This window comes from Psittacula echo, assembly GCF_963264785.1.
Source record: "Psittacula echo genome assembly, chromosome: 4".
Lineage (NCBI taxonomy): Eukaryota > Metazoa > Chordata > Aves > Psittaciformes > Psittacidae > Psittacula > Psittacula echo.
In genome coordinates, this window is record NC_137738.1 from 75,352,328 (window position 1) to 75,377,331 (window position 25,004).

The 25,004-nt window shown below is 36.8% G+C and overlaps 1 protein-coding gene across 1 annotated transcript in view; it reads left to right on the forward strand.

Moving 5' to 3' along the window:
• COL12A1 (collagen type XII alpha 1 chain) overlaps positions 1–25,004 on the forward strand; it is a gene marked incomplete at both ends in the record, with an annotated part of 100,790 nt that overhangs the window by 68,334 nt on the left and 7,452 nt on the right. Inside the window, 13 exons of the mRNA XM_080615307.1 lie at positions 618–656; positions 750–888; positions 3,857–3,999; positions 4,410–4,519; positions 9,589–9,738; positions 10,947–11,024; positions 11,659–11,745; positions 12,607–12,660; positions 13,190–13,285; positions 15,349–15,402; positions 16,870–16,923; positions 18,256–18,309; positions 19,482–19,553. Of these exons, the coding sequence (XP_080471433.1) occupies positions 618–656; positions 750–888; positions 3,857–3,999; positions 4,410–4,519; positions 9,589–9,738; positions 10,947–11,024; positions 11,659–11,745; positions 12,607–12,660; positions 13,190–13,285; positions 15,349–15,402; positions 16,870–16,923; positions 18,256–18,309; positions 19,482–19,553 (1,130 nt within the window). The remainder of the gene's footprint in view (positions 1–617; positions 657–749; positions 889–3,856; positions 4,000–4,409; positions 4,520–9,588; positions 9,739–10,946; positions 11,025–11,658; positions 11,746–12,606; positions 12,661–13,189; positions 13,286–15,348; positions 15,403–16,869; positions 16,924–18,255; positions 18,310–19,481; positions 19,554–25,004) is intronic.

Genomic DNA, 25,004 nt, shown 5'->3' on the forward strand with positions numbered 1-25,004 from the left:
AGTTCTTCTCCCATGCTGCAGTTCTTCATGAACAGCTACAGCGTGGGTCCATTCCACGGGGTGCAGTCCTTCAGGAACAGAATGCACCAGCGTGGGTCCCCTGCACAGTCTAGGGGTGCTAAAGAGGTGCAGCTATAGTGTGTGATGCTGTTTTAAAATTATCTAAATAAAGTTCAGTTGTTTACTCAAGTCAAATCCTTCTATGGCAAAAATGAGAAATTCTCAGGCCTGTCATGTGCAACTGCATAATGCCTCAACTGCTGGCTCCCGAACAGCCATATAAATCTGCAGTTTTTCCTTGTGAATCTGACATCTATTATACAGCCTGACTCATGCTTTAAATATTAATGGAAAGACTGTGTCATTGTGCTCCTTTCTTCTTATGAATTAGATCTTAAAATATTTATTCCATAGAATAGTAGAAATATCATATTAAAAGTAACGAGTAAAGATTTTAAGAGTACATAGAGCAGAACACAGTATGACAAATGTAAAATGTTGGCTGATAATGCATAATAGCACAGAGATTTTGGTAATAAAACTTTATGAAGTATATATACGTTCATATCCTGTTAGGTTTTATAGTCTTTAATTATATATTTTTCCATGTCTTTTAGCTTGTCCTCTCATTTACTTGGAGGGATACACTTCACCTGGTAAGTAACTGTCTAATATTTTGGTGTAGGTTCATTTGTGTCTTTTCCAGCTCTACAGTGTTTATATTTTTCATTTTCTCTTTGGATTTAAAGGTTTCAAGATGCTGGAATCATATAATCTAACAGAGAAGCATTTTGCGTCTGTACAAGGCGTATCACTGGAATCGGGCTCTTTCCCAAGCTATGTAGCATATAGACTCCACAAAAATGCCTTTGTCAGCCAGCCAATACGGTAGGTAAACTTGAAAGACTCATATTTAAGGCAAACAGGTGAGGAAGGATTAACAGAGTTTATAGATGACAGCGTTAGTATGATGTTATGGAAGTTGCATTTATTTGATGTTCTTTTTTCTGAGCTCCAAGAAAAATACTCCAAAGAACATGTCATTGTTCTCATTAAATGCTAACCTATTTCTTCAGTTGTGATCTGTTCACTATTAATCCAGTTGCTTGTTTTTCTCTTTTGATATTATGCTTCTCAACCATTTAAGTTGCATATAATCCATAGTTTGTCCTCAGGCAGTTGAACACCAGCTTCCATCATACAAAGAAAGAGCTTAGTGCTCCTGGAGGGAAATGGTTTCAGTATGGAGGGATAAGCACCACTTTTTGCAGAAGCACCACCATACTGCAGTAGGTAGCACATTGATGCCATTTGGGTAGTTTCTCCTCTACTTGAGTTGCCGTATTTGGCTAAGGAAGTGGAGTTTTCAAGGGCCTGCGGTCTTAGAGCTTGGTTATGGAGAGGTAATAAATATATGGTCATTCTTGCCAACATTTTTTTCACAAAACCCCAAAAAGCACAGTTTTATTAAGAGGGGAGCAGTACCTCTCTCCTTTTCTTTTTGCATTTGCTCCTCTTCCATCTATTTGAGTAATTTTCAAAAAAAGTCAATCTGAGTTGGAGGAGATGCCTAAAGATAGCCCATTATTCCTATAAAATTTGAGAAAATTTAATCTTCTTTTCATACAAACTTTTGAAATCTGCAGTTCTGCAAGACTGGGTAAAGATCAGATCACAGACAAGGGAGCTGAAGTATATGAAGAAATAACTTATTTTTGCCAGCCTTCTCAGCTCACAACTTTAAAGGTGGAGGACTTGTGGACTTTCTGAGTCCACTGACATGCCATTATAGCTGTGGGAGTGATAGGTCTCTGACACCCTGGATTTTTATGACCTAGAGAAGTAAAGATAATCCCATTTTTGCAACCCCGGAGGGAAGGGATGCCATCCAGAGGGACCTCGACATGCTTGTGACGTGGCTGATGACAACCTTATGAAGTTTAACCATGCCAAGTGCAGGGTCCTACACCTGGGTTGGAGCAATCCCAGGCACAGCTACAGGTTGGGCAGAGAAGAGATTCAGAGCAGCCCTGCAGAGAAGGACTTGGGGGTGTTGGTCGATGAGAAAATGAACATGAGCCGGCTTCAGTGTGCGCTCGCAGCCCAGAAAGCCAACCGTATCCTGGGCTGCATCAAGAGGAGGGTGACCAGCAGGTCAAAGGAGGTGATCCTGCCCCCCTACTCTGCTCTCGTGAGAGCTCACTTGGAGTATTGTGTGCAGTTCTGGTGTCCTCAACATAAAAAGGACATGGAACTGTTGGAACAAGTGCAGAGGAGGGCCACGAGGATGATCAGGGGACTGGAGCACCTCCCGTATGAAGAGAGGCTGAGAAAGTTGGGGCTGTTCAGCCTGGAGAAGAGAAGGCTGCGTGGAGACCTCATAGCAGCCTTCCAGTATCTGAAGGGGGCCTACAAGGATGCTGAGGATGGACTATTCATCAGGGACTGTAGTGACAGGACAAGGGGTAATGGGTTCAAACTTAAACAGGGGAAGTTTAGATTGGATATAAAGAAGAAATTCTTTACTGAGAGGGTGGTGAGGCACTGCAATGGGTTGCCCAGGAAGGCTGTGAATGCTCCATCCCTGGCGGTGTTCAAGGCCAGGTTGGATGAGGCCTTGGGTGGCATGGTTTAGTGTGAGGTGTCCCTGCCCATGGCAGTGGGGTTGGAACTAGATGATCTTAAGGTCCTTTCCAACCCTAACTATTCTATGATTTTATGATTAAGATAAACCTTGCATTTAGCAGGGTAAGAAAGATGATAAAATAACAATAAAGAGACAGACTTCCTATTTATTTATTATTTTTTTTTAGAATGTTGTGATACATAGTCTGTTGTCTGCTGTAAGACGTGGAGAAGGCTTACCAGCCTATTCTGGGCACTTATTTTTCATCATATTCTAGAAAATAAAACTCACTTTGGACTGAGTCAGCAAAGTAATAAAAGCATCCTGATCCTGATGCCATAGTTGTTTCCGTATCTGAAATAACTTGGTATGCAACTTATAAATAGTGTCGTTATATCTACTTCAGTATTTTCATTCTTGCACTGTGCTGTGTGGTGTTGACTATGTGGTTATTACTGCAGTGTCCATAATTGTATGGGTACATAAGCTTTGCGTAAAATACAGAGAAGCTTCTTTCTCCATTTTGAGGTTTCTGTGTTTATGTTCATGAGGCCAAATTGCCTTCTTAGTTCCATTATAGTAGTTAAGGAGAAGCATAAGCTACCTCCTTTCCTACAGTCCTCTTCCTGCATTCCCTCCCTTCCCCTTCAGAAAATGCTGGAGGCCATTTAATGCATGTTTCTATTTTCTTTTGGCTTTCTGCTTTTTTAATGTCTTACAGTCTGAACATCACAAATCTAAAGGTCTGCCACTGATGCAGAATCCAAATACATCACCAATTGCAGAAAATACAGTAAATAACTCCTTCACTGTATCTGTGCCTCAAGGGGAGCAGTAGTTATGTGCTGTTTTCTGTTGCCTGTCGAAAACAGGCCAGAGCAATGCAGCAGTAGGTTTTTCTTTACTTATCATGAAGGAATTTTAAATATGTGTAGTTCATACAGAATCTTGCCACAAGAATACAAGTTCTTGGTCATATTCTGGTTTCCTTCATAACTATGGTGCCTAGACCAGCTGAAGACAGGCTGTGAGTTCATCTTAAGAAATAATGTGGTGGTTTTTATCACAAAGTACTCTTTCTTTTGAGAGAGTAGTTAAAATGCTTAGTTCCATTAAACACTGTGGTTTCTCTGTTACTCTCATGTCTTTTCTTTGAAAAAGAGAAAATTATGAAGATCTTCTTTTCCTTATGTTTCCATGTGACAAAATATCTCCATATTGTCTTAACAGGGAGATTCACCCAGAGGGATTGCCACCGGCGTATACTATCATTCTGTTATTCCGTCTTCTGCCTGAATCCCCTAATGAGCCTTTTGCAATTTGGCAGATTACAGACAGAGATTACAAACCACAAGTTGGAGTTGTGCTTGATCGTAAGGATGATTATGTTTATTGCATATAGAATTAATACTTTACATGACTTTGCATGCATTCTTCTAAAATATTTTCAAACCCAAAGCATTCTTACAAGGTAAAAGGATTTTTTTTTTTAATTTTTTTTTTTTTTAACTTAAAGTTTTAAGAGATTTTTGTTCTTACTTTGTGCATCAATTACTTTTTTTATTTTTGACTAAGAATAATTCACCTAAGCTACCTTTCAACTTTGGTATTACCTCTAAAACCTAAGAAAATACATCTATGTTCTTATGGGTCATTAAGACCACCTGTAACCCTTGTTTACCCAATTGAATGGTATGCTACGTTTTATCTATAAGTGTATCTTAGGATGGTGGTTTCAGTAGTACATGTGAAATGAAATTTATTTTGTTTTCATTCATTGCAGCTGCCAGCAAAGTCCTGTCATTCTTTAACAAGGATACAAGTGGGGAGGTTCAAACTGTAACTTTTGATAATGAGGAAGTAAAGAAAATCTTTTATGGAAGTTTCCATAAGGTAAAGGATTGAAATTATGAATTTTGCTTTCTAAAGTGAAACAAAAGACAAACAAGCAGAAGCCACTGCCAGTGACTGGTCTTATACAGTACTGTAAATTGACATAGAGACTTACAGATCATGTAAAAAACAAGATCTCTGAAGTTACAGCTCTTCTTTGAACCAATTAAGAGGTTTGTCAAGGTTGTGAAAGTGGGGGCATATACCAGAACAAGACATCATAGCCTGATTCCTGAGACATGAAAGAGAAAGAATAAAAGATAAACTGGAAAGAACAGGAAAGAAATCTGTGGTGAGAAAAGATTGGAGGGTAGTGTTGTAGTTTGAAATCATTAAGAGAAGAGGAAAATGCAGCCACAGAAAGTACATAGCTGTTGACTTATAAAGGCAGGGAACCAATTTTTGGAGATGAATAGCACATTGAATAATATTCATATGGTTAAAAAAACATCTTACATGTATATGGATGTTTTGTATATATGAATGTGTATTGGTGTATTTCTGGCTTAAATTCACTGGGCCTAAAATATTACAAAGTAACATTAACGACGAAACAACCATCATGGGAAAGAGCCCATAAAAGATTGTGTAATCTCTTTGTGATTTAGAATGAAGCTCACGTTTTTTGAATTGGTAAAATGGCTAGTAAAATCCTCACATTACTGCATCTGCCTTCAATTGTGATAGTTTTGTGTTTGCTTTTCTCATTTTGTGCACCTAATTATAAAAATTTGATCCTACCAGCCTTCCTTATCTCTAGTTATCAGGAAGTGTTTGACTCAGGCTACATATATATCTAAAACACAATTTAAACAGATTTTCTTGCTGTGTTAAGTATGTATATTTAAGATAAAGTGAGTTGCAGTTGCAACATTTTTGGTCAGCTGAAATGCACATTCTCATTTATGCGCATTCTTTTCATTTATCTCCCTTTTGTTTAGTTTAGTTTTCTTCTGATGACTAAATATGGCTAGAGTATAACATTTGTTTTCTTTATGATACTCTCTCCTTCATGACTAGTCACTATGAGCATTCCTTCGAGGATACTGATAAGAGGTTGCCTCTGTCAGCTTCCTGGTACTAGGGGCCTCATTGTCAACCTGACTCTGCTAGGCTGAAAGCAGGAAGGATAGCTGGTGCCAGCTATTGTGACTTCATCTGTTAAAAACACAGATGACTACAAAAATCACACAGTATTATAAAAGCTATTGGTTTCCTCAGAATTTGACAGAGGATAATTTCCCAAATTACTTTATTATATGCAATTATTCTTGTTTAGAATTTATTTAATGGCTAATTGTTTTTGCATATATGAAGAAATGTTTATGTCACTGACTTTGATACTTATGAGTAGGTTTGGATTGTATCTGCTTTAGGCAGCTTCTATTTTGTCCTTGGCATTTGGCTTTTTGCCTCCCCCCCCTTTTTTTATATCTGAGTAAGAAAACTGAATTTGAAGGAAATGTGTTAATCTACTGGCATGAGAAAAAACTGTCAGTAAACTCTAGCATAGATATTGTTTTGGTATAAAAGCTGAGTCATCACCAAGAAGGAAGACACAGAACAGCATGTAGCATGCCTCATTCAGTGTGAGCTGAGACTTCCCTTCTTCAAGTCACTGGTGTGAAGCTTTCTATACGCCGTACTGCCAACAGTCTGGTTTAAGTATCTGCTGCTAATTTCATAGACATTACATTAATTTTTTTCTTGTAGTTCCTCTAAATGTGATAGAGCTGAGCAGAATTGTCTGACAGCACTTACAGTGAAGCACTGCTCATTTATCAGAGCAAATGGGGAACAACCTGCAACCCTCGCAATACTACCAGTTATGTATAACTGTTTAATTACACTTGCTGGTGGAAAAACAGCTGGGAAATAAAATCCAGAATTTTGTATTATTTTAGTAGTTAAATATATATGAACAGAAAGCAATCCTAAAATGACAAATGATGTACAGCAGTAACAGCCATTTGCAAATTATCTTAAAGGTGTGGAACTATGAATTTTTGCTTGTGAGACTATTTCCTAAGCAAAAATATATGTTATTTAGTGCAGTGTGTCATTCCCCTTCTTTATTTTTTAATTTTTCTTCCCAGGAAGGAATCAAAAGTTAAGGTGTTGATGGCATCTGAAGTAACAGGAGTAGCCTTTATTTAAAGATCTGTATTTGGGACTTTTCGCCATGTAACTGAGCTGACTCTGGATTCTCTCTGGAATGATTACTGAGTGCTATATGAGTCAGGTTGTTAATGATACCACCATGGGATTCCACAACTCACAACTCACAGCTGACAAAGCCCTATGTATCAGCCATGTTGATTAGCTCCTAAAATAAAGGATAGCAGTAGGTTCAGTTGGGTGAAGGAAGGAAAGTAAGAGGTAATTTTTGCAATTTCTCCTACCATCCAGTTTCAAAGAAATGACAAATCTTTAGAATGCGTGAATATGTTTTTCAAAAATATCACACATTTTTGTGGTTTTCATTTGATGACTTACTGGCTCATTCAGTGAAGCACAGTTAACTACACCTAACTGTGCAGGGAAATTTACTTTGGCATACTTGAACACTTTGTGTAGCATAGCTATGGTGAAAGCTGCTGAATCTGGCAAATCCCATAGGAAAAATCCTGACTGCCTGAGACAGTTGTTACATTTATAACTGAATGTTTTGGAGAGACAGGCAACTTATACATTCTTATTCTTACCATGCTAGAGTTCCTTTTAGATTGCAGTTTTATAGTAGTTAGTTACAGGAAATTTGATAATGAGTGTATGTCTTTCTGCTAATGTACATATGGGATAGTAGTCTGCTTAGCTTATTGATGTCATTCATTTTGCAGTAGACCAGAACACCATAAAACCTTATCTTAGAAGGGGTCCAGCAAGAAAGATTGAAGTATGTTTTCTTCCTTAAAACCTCAGTGCCTTCTGGCACTGAAAATGGTCAGAATTGATACTTTATGTTGGTATGTTCCGAATTGAAGAGAATGTTTCTGTTAAGATTTTGTTTTCAAAAAAAACTATAGCAGAATTGAATACAGAGGTGTTTTTTCTACAGTAAAAACTAGATGCCTACTTCTATTAGATTTGTACCTGGACCATGAGATTCAAGCTGGAATTCAGAGCTGCTGTTAAATCAGCAGTTAGCTGGCTGAGTCAATGACTTAGGGAAGCTCTGCTTATTTTTGGTTGCTGGGATTGCTTCTTCTTTGGATGGATATGTAATGCTTGACAGTCACTGCTGTTTGAATGTTTCCAAATTGATGTTCTAATTCAGCACTGGATGTAGATTCATGTCTCCTAAGTTATGTCTGCAAATGAAAATACGTTTGCTACACAGATGTCATTTACTTAATTTAAATACAGTCCAGTAGAAGGAATTGCATGTTAGATACCTTGCAGAATTAGTAAATTATTTATGTGATGAGTTTAAACTGCTTGATACATTAGTTAATCTGTAAAATTTAATCATATGATCAAATGACTGAGTATATGATGTATAAATGATAATGAATTTGAAGTTCTGACATGGTACTTATTTTATTTTGTGGAAAGTTTGGTAGGTAATACCAAATTATACTTTGGACACAGTTATATTTTCATTATTTTTTAATTTGGTCTAGAAACACTGTTGGGAATGCTAATTAAAAACCCACTTGTATACACAGCACTGAGAATTAAACTGTGATGCCAACTGAATTTCGGATGACAAAAGTGAGGACAGTTTCAAAAGTCTTAATTCCAATTACCTAAAGCACATAACGTTTAAAGAGTGTCAGATAAACTGTTAGATAAACTATGCTGATGCCTTAGAGACAATTCTGCATGGGAAAATATTTAATATGGAAAAAAAGAACAAATTCTCAGGAGATTGTTGAGGCACTTGTTGACTCAGGACATTTAAGGCAATCTCTATTTCAACTTCATGCCAAGTTTTTTAAGCAGTCATCAAATAGCAATATGTTTCTAAAGGGTTATGTGGTATGATAATGGAAGCTTTAAAACATGAATACATACTTCAAGGATTCTTTACTGCTTATCTTACTGTATTGATATTTTAACAATTAAATAGATGTTATAATATTGTACATAAAGTATATGCAGTATGTAAGGTATATAAAGCCACTGAAATCCTTCTATAGCCTTAAGATATTATTCCATCAACTGCATATTAGATTTTTAAAAATGTCCAATCCTTGTTTCTTTCTTGGAGACTCCTGAATGTGTTTTGTTTTCATAGAAATGTAGGAAATTCACTTGCATAGCGTTTGCCATCTGTACTATAAATTTTTGGAATAGTAAACTTTTCTTCAGTTTTCTTTATTCTTCTGTTTAAATGTTTACTGTGTTTTCCCCAAGCACTTAATTCTCTTGGTAAACATACTCTCACTTTACTACAGTCATTCTTTTCTCCCTTCTAAGTTTCCCTTTTTTCCAATAATGAATCTTTTCCTTTTTTTCCCTGTTTCTCCTTATTTTGGCATATGTTTTTGTAGCCAGTTTTCTCATGGAAATTTCTCTCTTGCTTCTTCCATGAGTTTGTCTTTTTCTCTGCAGGCTTCTCTGTTCACTTTCTGTATCTCAATGCAGCTAATGCCTCTGATTGAGTCATCTGTGGAAACTGAACGCTGGATCCTTGGATCTAAATCTACCCTCTGAACTACAGACAATCTATTAGCCTGCTGGCAGTCACAGACTCATAAACCTCTTGTGTGGTCTTAGCCATCAGAAAAGGGCAAGAAGAGCTTATATTCATTTCCTCTCAAAAATTCTTTTTATTTTTCACTTTTGTGCCATCTTAGAGCAATGAAATAGATCATTGCAGTTCAACTATTAAATAATATTTCTTAGCTGTACTTCTATATACATCTTATTGACCAACAAATTTTAAAGAGATTACTAACGTCATAGCGTTTCCTTGTGTCCAATTTTTTCCACCATTTGAAAGTATAGCAGGATTGCTAGGAAGAAAATTTAAAACTATTACCTAAACAGTGAAATTACATTAAAGTATTAAAGCAAATATGCCTATGTGCCTTTTCTAAATATTGCATTAAACTTCTTTTCAGGTCCATATTGTTGTAACTTCATCAAATGTTAAGATTTATATTGACTGCAGTGAAATACTGGAAAAACCAATTAAGGAGGCTGGGAACATCACAAATGATGGCTACGAAATACTTGGGAAACTTCTAAAAGGCGACCGGAGATCAGCAACAGTGAGCAATGAATATTAATCCATTCGTTAATGCAAACCCTTGAAATTTTCTGAGGAAAGTTATTAAAGATTTAGGATTGCTAAGAAACTGGTATTGCACTAACAGCTTTTAAGTGTCTGTACTTCAAGACCCAATCTACTTAGCTGAGGAGTTTGGGTTTGATACCTTCTTATTCTAGCAGAATTGCAAGAATAAAAATCTAATAGCTGAAAGTTGCAGTCAGGTAAATCCAAACAAGAGCAGAAATGGTTTTTTTTCTGGTAGGGAGAGCATTTAGTCTTTGGAACCATTTACTGTGGATTCCCTGTCGTTGGAAATCTTTAAATGAATATTGTTTTGTTTCCCTAAAAGACATTCTCCAATGAACAGATTTTATTTCTGTCAAGACCTGTGGTGTGTCTTCATCTAAGTGATCAGAGTAATCCACACTGGCTTTATGATCTATAAGCCTATAATGAAAAAGTGGTTGCTGCTATGAAGGACACATCAATTATCTTAATGGAAACGGAGTAACTATACTATCAATGCTATCACCTGGGCTTCATATTAGAAGATTTAAATCTGCAATCTAACCAATGTGTGCAAACCCAAACACCAGAAGAAGACTCTTGGTGCTCACCATCAAATGTTTGGTTGCATGTATCAAACTACAGGATTGTAGCTCTTGGGGTGAAAAAAAGAACATTTTTACTGTACAGTCTACCTAGGTCCCAAATTCAGCCTTTTAGCAGAACTTTTCTTCGGTAATCTCAATGGAAAGTTCCATAAATGAATTTGAATTAATACATGACCCAAGGACTTCAGTTCTTAGAGCTGGTCCAAAAATTTTTCAGCCAGATTTCATTTTGAAGTACACAGGAACTCAGATGACGCACAAGTTCATCGGTAATATTCATTCAGTATTGCAGAATATGTCTTTAGTCACATATTTAGCCCAGAACAAGAGCAATCATCAGTGCTTGAAGTTCTTGTAACCTTATGTAAGCTTGGTTAAAATTTTTTTTATTTATTTTATAAATTTTTATGTATTTATAAATTTTTTTAATTTTAAACCATTTTTTTGGCAGTGTCAAAAAAAGAAGTGAATGTCTGAATAACGTAAACTACATAAAAATAAGCTAGTTTTGGAGTAATTTTTAATGATAATGCCACTAGATTTCATAAATAACATCTTTAATGTTTTTCAAGTGTCTGCCTTTCTTTTACAGTTAGAAATCCAGAATTTTGACATTGTATGTAGTCCAGTTTGGACTAGCAGAGACAGATGTTGTGATCTTCCTTCTATGGTAAGTATAAATGAACCAGCAGCTATTCAGAAAATCATTATTAATAACAAATTTGACAATATTAGTATTACCCTGGTATTATATCTCATGTTATAGACAACAGGTCTAAACCACAGTTGTTGGAGCAGCCAGTGAACAACACTGGATTTCAAAGTTTTGTGCCTGAGGGAGATGTTATAATGTGCTAGAGCTGAGTCGCTTAGGAATGATGGAAAAAATGTCAGTTATATTTTGTATTCCAATGATATTTAAGATCTTAGGTATTATGAATGGAATAGCTGTATTATTATTTTTTTTTATTTAATCTGTTCTTAGAGTAACATTCAAAAGTAACTAGTTTATTCTTTGTCATTGCAAGCTGATTGTGTAATGGATATAAATATTAGAACTATGGAAACTGCATATGAATTTGATTTTACCTGTGTCTATGTTGTTAGTGTCATGTATAGCTCACAAAGAAAATTGGCTAAAAATATGGAAGGTCCTGTAAAAACTTTTGGAAACCACTGTTTAGCTGTGTATTTTACTTGAAAACACGATAATAGAAAATCTTGCTGTTACTGTTTTAGAAAAGTATGCTGCCATCTAGTACTTGTCTTTAAAATGACAGTAACAGTTGTGATCATATTTTCAGAGAGATGAAGCAAAATGCCCAGCTCTTCCAAATGCTTGTACCTGTACTCAAGACAGTGTGGGACCTCCAGGACCCCCTGGACCAGCTGTAAGTAACTATTTGCAATGGTCACATTTTCTCATTTTTAGATTTATGGAAGTTGTTTTGTGAAACAAAGGTCAGTCAGAGAGATCAACGTGTCCATAACATCATTGTAATCTGTTCCCCTTTCATCTTGGTTTAAACCACAGCTGGGCATCTCCTACCACCTCTACTTATTTGTGTAATAATCCTTTTCCCATATTTCCAATGTAATCACTACCAAAAAAGTCACTACAAAAAGCTACTCATTGTTTGATAGGTCGAAAGAATCTGGCCCAATCTCAGCTGTCTTTCACTTCATGTACAAGATATTTTTAATGGACTCTGCAAATATTTTTCCTAAATATAGAATCAGGATTTCACTCCAAGGAAAGATTCTTTACTCAGTCAGGAAAATAAATTAGTTACTCTTTTTTTTATGTGGAGAGATAGCAATCTGTGGGTTGGATATCCTCCTACCAGTAGGAATATAAAGGAATTATACTCACCCCAGTAGTACTTCTACTTTGAAGCTGTCAAAAATGCTACATGGGGAATCTGAAGTCCAGTTAAGTTGTCTGCCAGTCTACTAGAGAGGTGTCCAGAGATTTTGATAAATATAAATTGGAGAAGTTTATATCTGCAGATACAAAAATTACAATAATTTTTCATGGGCTAAATTGGCAAGGTTGAAGCTGATGTGGTTTAACTGAGTTTCTGGTGCATTTTCTGTCCTAGTATTCTTGTTAGTAGTGTGATCTATGCACTTCAAAACTTTAGGCTTTCATATAAGTGTTTGATAAAGAAGATTCAAAATGCACACTGGTATGATGTACCCTTGCTTTCCCTGAATGGAATAATTTTTCTTTCCAAATATTCAATATTTAGGGTGGCCCAGGTGCTAAAGGTCCCAGAGGTGAAAGGGGTTTGGCTGGATCATCTGTAAGTATCTTTCTGGAATGCATCTATAATGTTGCTACATGCTTACCTGCATGAAACTTTGTATGTTTAATTCTATGCTGGGCTAAGAATGGAAATTAAAAGTTTATTTGGAAATATGTCTGTATGTTTTTTATGTGCAGCCTACCTGTTGAGACTATATATACACAGTCTATGCTTATATGCAGCCTTGAAAGCACTGACTGCACATCGGCAAACTACAGTACATGCATCAGGGTGTTAATAAACACCCTGCAGGATTGTTGTCCTTTCTTCTGTACAGAGGGGACAGGTATACTTCTAATTAAATGCTGCCAGAAGGTGTGTTTTGGCCTGAGGCTGCCAACATGAATCAGGGAATAGCTTACGAGAGGATATGCCACTTGAACAAGTGTTTCCACAGTTGTTCTGAAGTTTTATATGTATCTCCAGGCTTCTGATTTACCTTAAGTGTCTAACCCTAAGGATTTTGCAGTTACAGATCTAAGCAGGGGTCGTCATTTACAATCTTGCTTTAATTTTCTGCTTCAAGGGGCCGCCTGGTCCTCGTGGTGAGACGGGTCCTCCTGGCCCTCAGGGTCCCCCAGGTCCACAGGGCCCCAATGGGCTATCTATCCCAGGTGAACCGGTGAGTGGCCATTCTGAGTGTGGCTGGTAATGTGTGTGGAGTCAGAGCTGTCCATGGGGAATGGCAGTCTTGGAAGAGAGTGGCAGCTTTGCCCTGACATTTATTTTTGCCTGCAATGCAGTAGTATTATGAGGCAGGTATCTTTCAATGCAGATGCGTTTTCTATTCTGATTGTTACATGTGCTTGTGGTATGCCCATGAAGGGACAGCGTTCTAATGTACATTGTATTCTAATGTGCATTGTGCTACTCCATTTTCAGTCTCACAGCTTTTCTGTAGTTTTGCTAGTCCTTCAAATTCTAGGATTTTTGACTATAAGACTATGGTGAAGGACAATTAAGCACACAATATTACTCTGAAAATTTTCTCAGAGGTTTACATGTCTAACTTTTATTTTCGGTGCTCAAATCAGTAGCTGAAAGTTCAGAGAGGCAATGGGTACCTAGATCTAGACATACAAAACAGGCCTTTGTTCCTAGGGGGCTTTCTTGGCAACAGCATGCATGTTTTAGTGAGAGGCTACTTCCGATTTCATGTATGTACCTTCAAAGCCAGAGCAACTTTATTAACACTGATGAAGTTTCCCCAGATTCTGGTTTTTATAGCAGATAGCATAGGTAACCCTTTGTCTACATTCTGAATGTATTGACTGCTTTTGCCATATTTTAATAAGTAATAATCCCAAAAGCAGGAATATAATTTTGATGTTTCCTGTTTAGCTTGGAATTTAATATAATCAGGAACTTTTTTGATGAAGTTTTTGATTAAAATATAAAGTTTATGGAAAAAAAATAGAATTAGTGTCCGATTGCATGCTGTCTCATTTTACATTTTAAACCAGGTTACCTTCTCAGTATGTAAAGTAATTTGGGAAACAGAAAACAAAATGTGCTTTAAGATAGAGATTAGGTGCATCTTCTGTTTTGTAATGACTAAGTAGACAGATTTTGTTAACCAGTGTAGATGATTTTTATTTTTTGTTATATACTGTGAGGAGAAACTTCAAGATGACCTAGAGGTGCCAAACAGCAAAAAAGGCCAAACACATTCCTTTTACATGTGGAACACAACTGTCCTGGATTCAGCGGTAGCAGTCATTTTTCTCCTTCTTAGTAGCTGGTGCAGTGCTGTTTTTGACTTTAGCCTGGAAACAACACTGAGAACACATGGCAGAACACAATAGTAAATACATGTATTTGTCATATTCAGTTTGAAACCTCAGAAGAATGAAAATAGCAACATTGGTGGAACTTCTCATTAGTTTACAATTAGAGCACCACTTTTGAGTCTTGTAATTTCATTTTTCGTATAAATTGTACTTCACATTGGCAGGCTGTGTTTACAAATTATTTAATTATTTGTGTGTCATCAACAATTATTAATGTTGGATCATCATACAAGCCACTGTGAAAAATGAAGATTGTATTGTCAAATTTAGCTCATGTGATTTCAGACCATACATTTATACTACAGGGCTTTAGGGTATGTGGAACACAAGCTAGTTGAGAAAGGTAATGCATTGCTTCATTATGTGCTCTTTCAGTTTCTGTCCTGGGAGTGTGTAATGCCTTTTAGACCATGAGCTAGAGAAAAATAGCGATACTTTAAAAATTCCAGGCCTTTAACTTTGATGAGTGTAGATGGCTCTATTCATCAGTAGAGAAAGGTAAAGGAGTTTGAGAGAAAACATGTAACCCCTTCCTGCTTTCCTGCCTGTAAAGAAATTGATATCAGTTTCTCTTACTGAGAAGACATGTCACTTCCTTATCAAATGCATTTGCAAATATTTGCAAGAAGATCAGTATTGCTTCTTTTAAGAGGTATATGTATCTTGACTTATTCCATAACACAGATTTGGCTTATGGATTCCTTAATTTAAGTATCTTGCATAAATATTTTGTGTTCAATATCCTCCGCTCCTGGAGGGAAGAAAGGGGGGGGGGGAGGGAAGTAGTCTACATGGTTCTAATTTATGGCCTACGCTTAAACCACAACAATTACACAAATTAATTATTCTGCTGATCTACTGTAGAATCTCTAACAATAATTTATGAAAATTATAGGGTCGTCAAGGAATGAAAGGTGATGCTGGCCAGCCTGGACTACCAGGGCGATCTGTAAGTAGACACTTAGACAAGATAATGTCGTTTCATGGTATTCCTGATGCAGGTTGGCTGCTGGACAGCTGTCTTTGACATCACTAGAAATCGGGGACTCTTCTCATACCTTCCTAAGCAATAGTTTTGGAAACACAATTATCTTATACTTAGGAATGTGAAATGTAGGAAATAGTAAACCATTCAAAACAGCAGGAGTGAAAGAACAGCTGTACTGAATCAAGCCAAATACCCACCTGGGCAGTAGTGAATGTACAGAGACAAGCCTTTGGATTAGGTAAAGTACACTGATAACTCCCAGGAAGGTCCCTCAACTTCTGATCACCTGCATTTGAATGTCTTCCTAATATAAAGGTTGCAGAACCTTTCCTGAACCCCTCTTCAGCAATGTTGTCTAATTGCTTTCCACTTTAGGAAGTCAAATTGTCTTAGGATATTAATTATATGCCTTCTGAAAGAAGAAAACAATATTAAATTTCATTTACTTGCAGGTTTCTATATTGTAAACTAAGATTCTGTTTTGAGAAGAAGAAATAGTCAGATGTGGATAATCTAAGGTCATTGAACTGCATGTGGTGACATAACTAATATTCCTTGGTTACTTTATTATACTTGATTTTACTGGGGATAGAAATACTACATGGGAGATACTTAAATGGTCGTGTGGATTTAGTTTTATATATCAGATAAGGTACGTTGTAGACCAAGGGCCTTGTATTCTTTACCTGTTTTATTAGTCCTTATAACCCTGAGTAGTAATGTCCCGTAGAAAGCAGTGCTACATTTTAGCGTACAGTGAAATTAGACAGAAAAGGGGGAAGAACATGAGAACATGATACAAGACTGTTCAATATCCAGTTCCTACAATAATCTGATCCTACACAGTGCTGAATGAAATTATCCTTAGATGTTCTCTAATGTAGCCTACCTATTTAATTTTAGGGGTTATTCTTTACCCAGGAGCTAGAAGGAAGAGAAACAGAGAATTTAGAATATGCACAATAAAGCAGCAGAATGTTAAAAAAATAGGACAATGGGAGGGGGGGAAAGGGAAGAATAATAAAGGAAGAGTCTAATTTTTGTTTCTTTGGATGCATTCTGATCGGTGACTGCAGCTATGCTTTAGCACCAAGTGTTAAAGGATTAGATGACATCTGTAAGTCATGCTTGTAAAGGCAGTAAAGCAGATACACCTGTTTTATGTGAACAGTACTGAAAATTGTTTTTGAAGTTGAATTATGGGCTGATGAAGAAATGGAAGTAAAAAGTAGAGTGAGGGTGAAGACTTGTATCATGTATATGAAATAAATGGTTTCTCCTAAAGGTTTGTTTTATTTTTGTAAATGCAAAAAAACATTTAATTAAAGACAGTTAATATTTAAATATGTGCATATATAATGGAATGATTAGCATAGCAGTGATGTTTGTTCTGTTGTGGATGCAGTTTATCATTCTTTTACCCTCTAGGGAACCCCAGGTTTACCTGGTCCACCTGGACCAATGGGACCTCCAGGAGAAAGGGTAAGATTTCTTCATTTTAACTTTTAACTCTGAAAAGACCAAGTAATGATTTTGGTGGTGTTTGTCTTTTTTTTTTTTTTTTTTTTTTTTTTTTTTTTTTTTTAATTTGTTTTGGTCCATTGCCCTCCCCCACCCCTCTTTCTTTGTCATATCTGTTTTCAGATGCTTTTTCAAAAGGAGTCCTTTTATCAGTATCTAGTTTGAGAGGTAAAAGTGGAAGGACTGCAAAAATCTAGGAGTGAAAACCTTCCCAGATAGCCATAGGCTAGTCAGATATGTACTATAAGAATTGCAATGCTTACTCTCCTGACTGGGTTCTTAGATGTCTGCTCCCACAGAGCACTATGTCCACTGAGCAGAGCTCTGCTGAGGTACTTAGCCTTGCTGTCTTCCACATACTGTTGCTGCTGCACAGAATCCCTTTGAAATTCTGCTTTTCTCAATGTCTGGGAGATATCATATCTGTGAAGAATCTGGCTGTGGCATTCTTATTGTGAAGGTGATGTTTGCTTCTTAACTTTTGGCTATCTGGAGCTAAGAACTTTCTTTTGAATGAGGAATTCTGAAATGCCTTCATAATGAGGCATGCACAGACATATTTAATTGTGGAGGTGTTGCAATCCCTTTCTTCTAATTTCAGGTCAACTGTGCAAATCTCTTCTGTCTTCACAGTGGCATATCACCTTTGAGATGACTGAAGCAATGACTTACCTTTACAGTCAAAATTAGTAGCCAAGATGATACACATTTATAGTTATCTTCTCGTGACATTTAACAGCTGGGAATGAAAACAGACCACTATGTGGTAGCTGCTTGCCAAAAAAGCATACCATTGGATTAGTGGGTCATTAGTGGACCATGGACCACCAGTGTTAATATGTGTATGCTATGTTTAGTTATTGAAATGGGATTTCTCAGCATCTATTCTTGCAGGGGAAGTATCTGAGAGGGAGGTTGTTCTTCATTTAAGTAGAAACCTCAGATTTTCCAGCTAATCTATGAGTGAGAGAACAGCAAAATGAGAGATCTTCTCTGGACAGAGCAATGATTCCTTTTCTTAAAAATGTTGAGAGAGACTCATTCTATATTCAGTTAGTCAACAGCTGCTGAACATCTTGTGAATTGGCTGAAGCTCTCTTCCATAGCCTTCTACAGCTTTAGTTGTGATTGTTATTTTTATAAATAACATTATGGATAGGTTTGAAAATACATGCTAGTAGTAACCAGGAGTGTTGCAGTTACAGGAGTGTTGCAGTTACATAATCTTAAAGGCCATTTTAATCAGGCTACAGTCTTAAATAAATCGCTAACCATGGTTTTGTTTTTGAACAGGGTTTCACAGGAAAAGATGGTCCTACAGGTCCCAGAGGCCCACCAGGACCAGCGGTGAATATAATTTTGTCTTTGATATACTATGCACTAAGAGAACTAATCCGAGAGAGAACCACATTAACATTCAGTTTCTGTCAAATATGAAATGGATCCTTTTTTTAATATCCTAAGTAAATCTGGGAAACTCTTAGTAAAAGGTGAGCAAACAGCTGCATAAAGCATGTATTCACAAACATTCGTAAGAGTGGTTTTGAAACTGACCTCTTCCAATGTAAATAAGGGAAGAACCAGTTAACCTGGTACTTTAGCCATGATCTTTAAATGCATAGCTAGATTTGCTAAAACTGATCAGCTTATTACTTGTATTCTCATAAGAAAAACAAAACCAAACCCTGTTCATGCAAGTTTTTCTTGACAAGAATATTTGAGGATTAGTTTTTGCTTGAAAATCTACTTCATTGTGTTTTGTGGGACCATGTTAGAAAACATGCTGGTTGTTACGAGAAAACCTCATGCTGGATGGGACAGCCTGAGATAGGCAAGTTGCTGCCAGCTCCATGTTGTCAGGTCCAACCAGTAGCAAGATGGAAGATGTGTTCCTTGTAAGCAAACGCACAGAGCACACATTTACGCCAGGTATTAAATATAACTGGTGTGTATATAAATTATAGACAGGAGTCTTTCAAACATGATATTATATGGGCTCCCCCTGCTCTCCCACAACTGTCTTTCTTGTTCTCCTTTGTACGTGTTCAGATAAGCTTTTATCACATAACCTAACACTAGTCTTTCATTTCTTCATATTTATATATCTAGAATATCACTAGATACATATCACTAGAATGAATTTTATACATTTCTTGTTGTGGACTTTTACATGGATCACAGATCTGCTAGATGAAGTTAGAAGGCCAAGCTGTCTTGTACTCCATTAGGAATCTGTCAGTAAGAGTGATCCCAAAAACATGTAGAAACTCTGAATCTTTAGATTCAGAAATGCCTGTTAATCTAAAGTGTGATGTAAAAGGACACATTTCCATGAAGAAAAAAAGTATTTTTTTATGAAGGAAAATTTTCAAGCCTGATGTGTACCTAATAGAAAAAAACCCAAGACTGATAGGACCCATTTTCAGTATTGCTTTGCACTCAATACTGTAACACATTTCTTATTAGCACTTAGGCAGTTGTGGATATACAAAATTCATTTTACATGTTGTCCACTGTAGGGTGCCCCAGGAGTTCCAGGAGTTGCTGGCCCAAGTGGAAAACCAGGAAAACCAGGAGATCGTGGGACACCAGTAAGATAATGATACACTTACAGTATCAAATTTAAAATTACATTTTTTTGATGAATATGAGACTTCTTCTTGCTTTAAATACTTGTCTTGCACTTATGACAGTGGTTAATACAGTGGAGCTGACTTAAGACCGCAAGCCTGTTTTTTTCAAACAATTTTATTTTTACTGTATGCCATTTTGCTGAGTTTAATAGCTGAGGCTGGAAATTGTGGTCTCTGGTTTCCACTAAAAAGATCATAGACTATCATGTGCCAAAACATATATTCCTACACTGCATGAGCACGAAGAACTAGGTCAGCAAAATGACTGGAAAGTCTTTATATTTGTGCGTGTGTATGTGTAGTAAAAGAGGGGTACACTGCTGAAGGTGGACGATCTTTGATAATATTACATAATAATTTCTGGTTTGCAAATTTTTTGTGCCTTTTACAATATAATTGCAAAATTATTTGATGGTTGTTTCTGTGAGGTCAGTTCAGACTTTTAAAGTACATCCTGAATAGGGAGAAAGAACAGGAGGTGTTGCCTCCCACCAACAGTTTCAGGAGAAATTTTAACTGATTCATTTATAGGATCTCTGAGAAATTATGTTTGACTCAGGAGTGGAGACAGCAATTGAAATGAGAAGTAATTCATTACTTCTACTTAATGTCTGGCAATCAGTCAGAATTTTCCATCCTGTTTCAATGTCATTGTGTATACAACAGCTGGATAATTTGGAAGAATATGTAGTAGGCTGTGCAACTTGATGGTTACGAAGTGGAAGTTCCCAGGAGCACCTGGAAGCTGGATCATTTTCTCATACACGCATTGAATTCAGTCTGCGTTTGCCAGCCTATAAATCCCATTTCTCTTTGCAGTAGAGGACACAGAGTCTTAAGAAAGCACTGAAGCTTTCCTGGCTTTAGACATACATTGTTAATGTGATATTCCTGCCAGGTCAGATGCTTGATAGATAGCCGGTGCACAAGGTGCTGCAATTTGTTCACAAGTGAGCTTCCAACTACCAGGTATATCCAAGTTTTCCTCCACCTGGGACACTGGATAGCTGACCGAGTTCAGCAGTGAAGATCTTCTGTAGGTAAATAATGTGCATAGAAGGAAATTTGGCTGTAAGCCCAGTTTCAGTGCTTTTGCAAAGCAAAAGCAGTCAACTCCTGCCCAAGCACCATGTGTAAGTTGTAAGTTCTCCTACGCTCTAATCTCAAGAGTTCCTTTCAGTTAGAAATACATTCTCCCCACCCTACCTACACTACCCACCCCGCCGATGTTGCACTTTCTTGTAATGGGACACTGTGCATCATGCTTACCATTTCTTATGTTTTTAGAACAGATCCCGGCAGGAATTCTGGCTTGCACCTTGCACAGATGTTTTATCGGATTCCTGGTGAACAGAATTTCAACGCTTTCCTTTGTGTCCAGCATTAGAATTGCCAAAGGTGCAGCCTGATAGCCAAATGTAACTTGCAGTGTCATGGTTCAGGCCTGCCTGTCCCGGAGAAGGATAATAAGGTTTTGCTTGCCTCTGATAAATACAAGGAATAAGAATTTTTGACCAGATCCTACCATTTTTTCTTCTACCTGAACAGTCTGTATTGCTGGTACATTGCAGCACATTTCAGGTAAAGGAGCCCTGCAAAGCAAGGAATGTTACACCCGAGGCAAAAGATGAACAGTTATGCAAATTATGACAAGCCTTGGTGTTGTGAAAACATTCCCACTGACTGCAGTCAACGGGAGCTCTTTCCTGATGTGTTGAGTACCACTAATGTGCTAAGCTGAGGCAAACCACACCACAAATGTGGCTGCAAACATTCCTCTACCTCAGTGCGTACTTAGACTAGAACAAGTTGATACTTGAATTGCTAGCTGAATTTTCATGGAAATAGGAAATTCGACTTTTTAATCTGCTTATAAGTACTTCCAAGAGAAACTTAGGTCATTTTTTTCAGTGTAATAACAAAATGACTGGAAAAGGAACAGTAAGAATACAAATGAGTCAGTAATCTATTGAGAATTGAGCACTGACTATTCTAGAGAAGGCTAAAATATCTGTTCTCTCTGTTCAGAGAGTGAGAGTTTGGTAGTAGTCTGCACACATTTCGTAGGGTAACAACCGGCAAGGGTAAGAAAAAGTCATTAAGCTAGAAGAGGATATTGGCTCGAGAAGAAATGGGTATGTTTTCTGTGAATGAATGTAATAGGAAATACAAACCTATCGGAGATGAAAATTCCAGTACTGCTGTTTTATAGGTGTGAGAGTGAAAATGGCAGTGGATGAGTAGACAGACTAAGTCATCCTAAGGTACAAATGTCTTGTTTCTAAAACAGACTCTGTGATAACAGGGTCTGACTTTGTTGACTGAGAAAATCCCCAGGACATAGTGCAAGGCATTTATGTTTTCTATATAAGGTGCTATTAGACTGATGCCTCCAGGACCAAATTCAATATGAAAACCTTTAAAGAGTAGTCCTGAGCACATAAGGGAGATGTTTGTTGGTAGCTGAATTGGGTTTTGGGCATTTTCTGTTCTCTGCTACCATGTGTTTATTGACCTTGCATCCATCCATCCAGACATCCTAGATGAAGTTTCAAAAAGACGCTGCTTTGGGAGCAGCGAACTGGTGGTTCTTGTGCGGAGCAAATATTCTTTTTGGGGAAAACAATTGAGTGCATTATCTTTTAAAGTAAAAATAGCAAAACTTCCTTTGTTTTGTCCTCCTTCAGCCATAGAACTTTGCTGCATCCCCAGCCCTCATCCCACAGCTCAGAAAAATCCCACATGCAGCATAAACTAGCTTTTCCTCACACTGACCTCAAGTGACTCCCTCATTGCAGGATATCAACAAAACAGAATGTCAGCAGCAGCTGCTGCTTCTCAGAGTGCTGGCAAGCAGCTGGCTAAGTTGCACTTTTTTGTCTATTAAAAGGAAATAAACTGAAACTTAAGAATAATTATAACCAAGTGGGAGGAAGATGCAAATAGTAATTCAGTAGTTGCAGTTATAATTTTTTTTTTTGTAAATCATATTTCTAAAATACCCAGGTGGTGGAAAATTAACTTTGTTGTTAAAATAGCCTCTAATCTTCAAATTTTAAAATTAGATTGGAATAACCTATAGATTTCCAGTCATAAAGCTAAATACATCTTTGCAAGGTCATAAATTGAAGAATGAGGCTCATTTGATTTCAATTAATTGTAAAATTGACTGTATATCATATATTTTATTATTATTATTACAATTTTCATATTATAATTAAAGAATGGCCTTAGCATTTTTGTAGTTTGGGGACCTTTGTTGGCAATACTTTTGAGCAGTGTTGTGCTTTTATTACCAGAGCACTTTCCTGTTTTACCAACATCACTTTTGACTGAAGATAGTCTGAAGAACTGGGCTAGTCAGCAAAAACATTTCTAGAAACACTATCTAGGATTTGAACATTTTAAGTTTGCTTATTTTTTTCTCTTTTCTCTGTAGTTCTGCTGTGTGGATGTGCTAGCAAGTGAATTCATTGTAACATGGCATTTTAAGTAATTATTAGAATATTGCCAGGATAGTAGGCCAGAAACCTGATTTCTAATGCTGGCACTTACCTAGTGTAAACAAGAAGACATACTGTATGATTTGCTTCCTGTCAAAACAACATGAGGTTGTACTATGAAAGCCTTAGAAAAAAATGAAAATACGATAAGCAGGTATTGTAAATATGTACTCAGAAAGGAAAGAATATTTGTAATTTTGATGGATATATTGTGTACATATTAGTAATTGTTTGGTGGCATAATTTATTCCAGTGGCACACTTATGGCATCATCATTTTAAATCTTTCATTTGGGTCTGTACAATTAATTTTGCATGAAAGATCTGTTACATGTGATGCAAATGTACTGTATGCCAACTACTTAACTCAGTGATGGATAAGCTGCCTCATATTTTCTGTTGCATGTCATGGGGTATGCAACAGTGCTGGAAAGAAGCTCAGAGAGCATACTGGGTTCACACCCTAACATACTCCATAGGAATTTGTTTGCTCCAGACCTCGATAGAAGTCTATGAAACAGTGCCACTGCATTCAAATTGTATCTTTTGTGACCTCAGTGGAATGATTTGTTGTCTTGTGTTGTTGAAATAAATTGTGGGTACTGTAGGAATGTTATGAAAAACAGCTGCAGCCCACACTTAGCCTTTGCTTTGCCAATGGTGATAAACAGAAATCCTCCTTAAAGAAGTACCACCATGTAAAAAAGCAGTAATACTTATGATGTATGTGTTAGTATGTGGAAAGCAGTGCAGGACAGCAGATGCCCATACTGGTCTTTCACCTCTGAAATATGCCTTAGAGTTCAAATAGTAATTTAGGCTACACGTGAAAATCCATTTGAACTCATGCTAGCCCCTTTTTGTTAAATAGCAAAGATCCTGTGCTCTTTAGACACATTGCTGGCAGGTGAATTTACAACAGATTTTTAGTACTCATCTGTGGCCTAACTCTGCATTCACTGGTCACCTGTAAAACTCACAGTGGCCACTTCAGGAGCCATAGTTATGGCCAAAGTTTTGTTTGTACTGTCCTGGAATTTAGCACACATGGCATTTGTCTCAGCGAGTGTTCAAGAGCATTGGAATGCTATTTGTGATGGTTTCCTAAGCAAGTTTTGCAGTAAATATAGGGGTTTGGTTTTGTTTGGTTGTTTTGTTTTTTGTTTGGTTTTGTTTCTTTTTGTTTGTTTGTTTGTTTTTCTGTTTTTTTTTTTTTTTTTTTTTTTGGTGGGTTTTTTTTGTGTTTGTTTTTTTTTTTATTTTGATGTCAAAATTAAAAAATAGCTTTAAAATACTGCAGATTTTCAAATTTTTCAAAGGGTCACATGATTGTGATTCTAATCTTCTGCTTATTTTAAATGGGCATTGGCAATTTCTACTGTGGCCAAAATCATGTCAAATAGACCAAAGTAATTATAAACATCCTTCTGAGATCATTTCTATTTTGAAAAACTTTAAAAATCTATCATAACAAGCATTGTAATTGCATTTTATTTGGAAAGTACGGTTTCCTCTTTCTCAGTGTTTTATTTTGCTAGCAGTGTAATGCAAACATAAGGCTAAAATCTCAAAATGTTGTATGACAGATGCACACACAGAATTTTGTATGCAGAGTAGATTGTGCATGCTATCTCCAGTTCAGCATTTAAAAACGTCTTTACAGTATACCTGATGTTTTTCTAGTCATAAATGCATAAATATATAAAAATTAGAATCAGTCCTTCTGCTTCACTTCTTAGGTAGTATTCTTGAAAATCAAAAAACTCACAACCACTAGAGCATTCAAAGGCAAATGGGAATTGCTGTTAGACAAAAGTTAGCGCTGGGCAGTTGTCAATAATTATAAAGCAGCTTAAGCTAAGACTTCTATGAGACTTTTGTAAGACTAGAAATGGTTGAAAATTTGC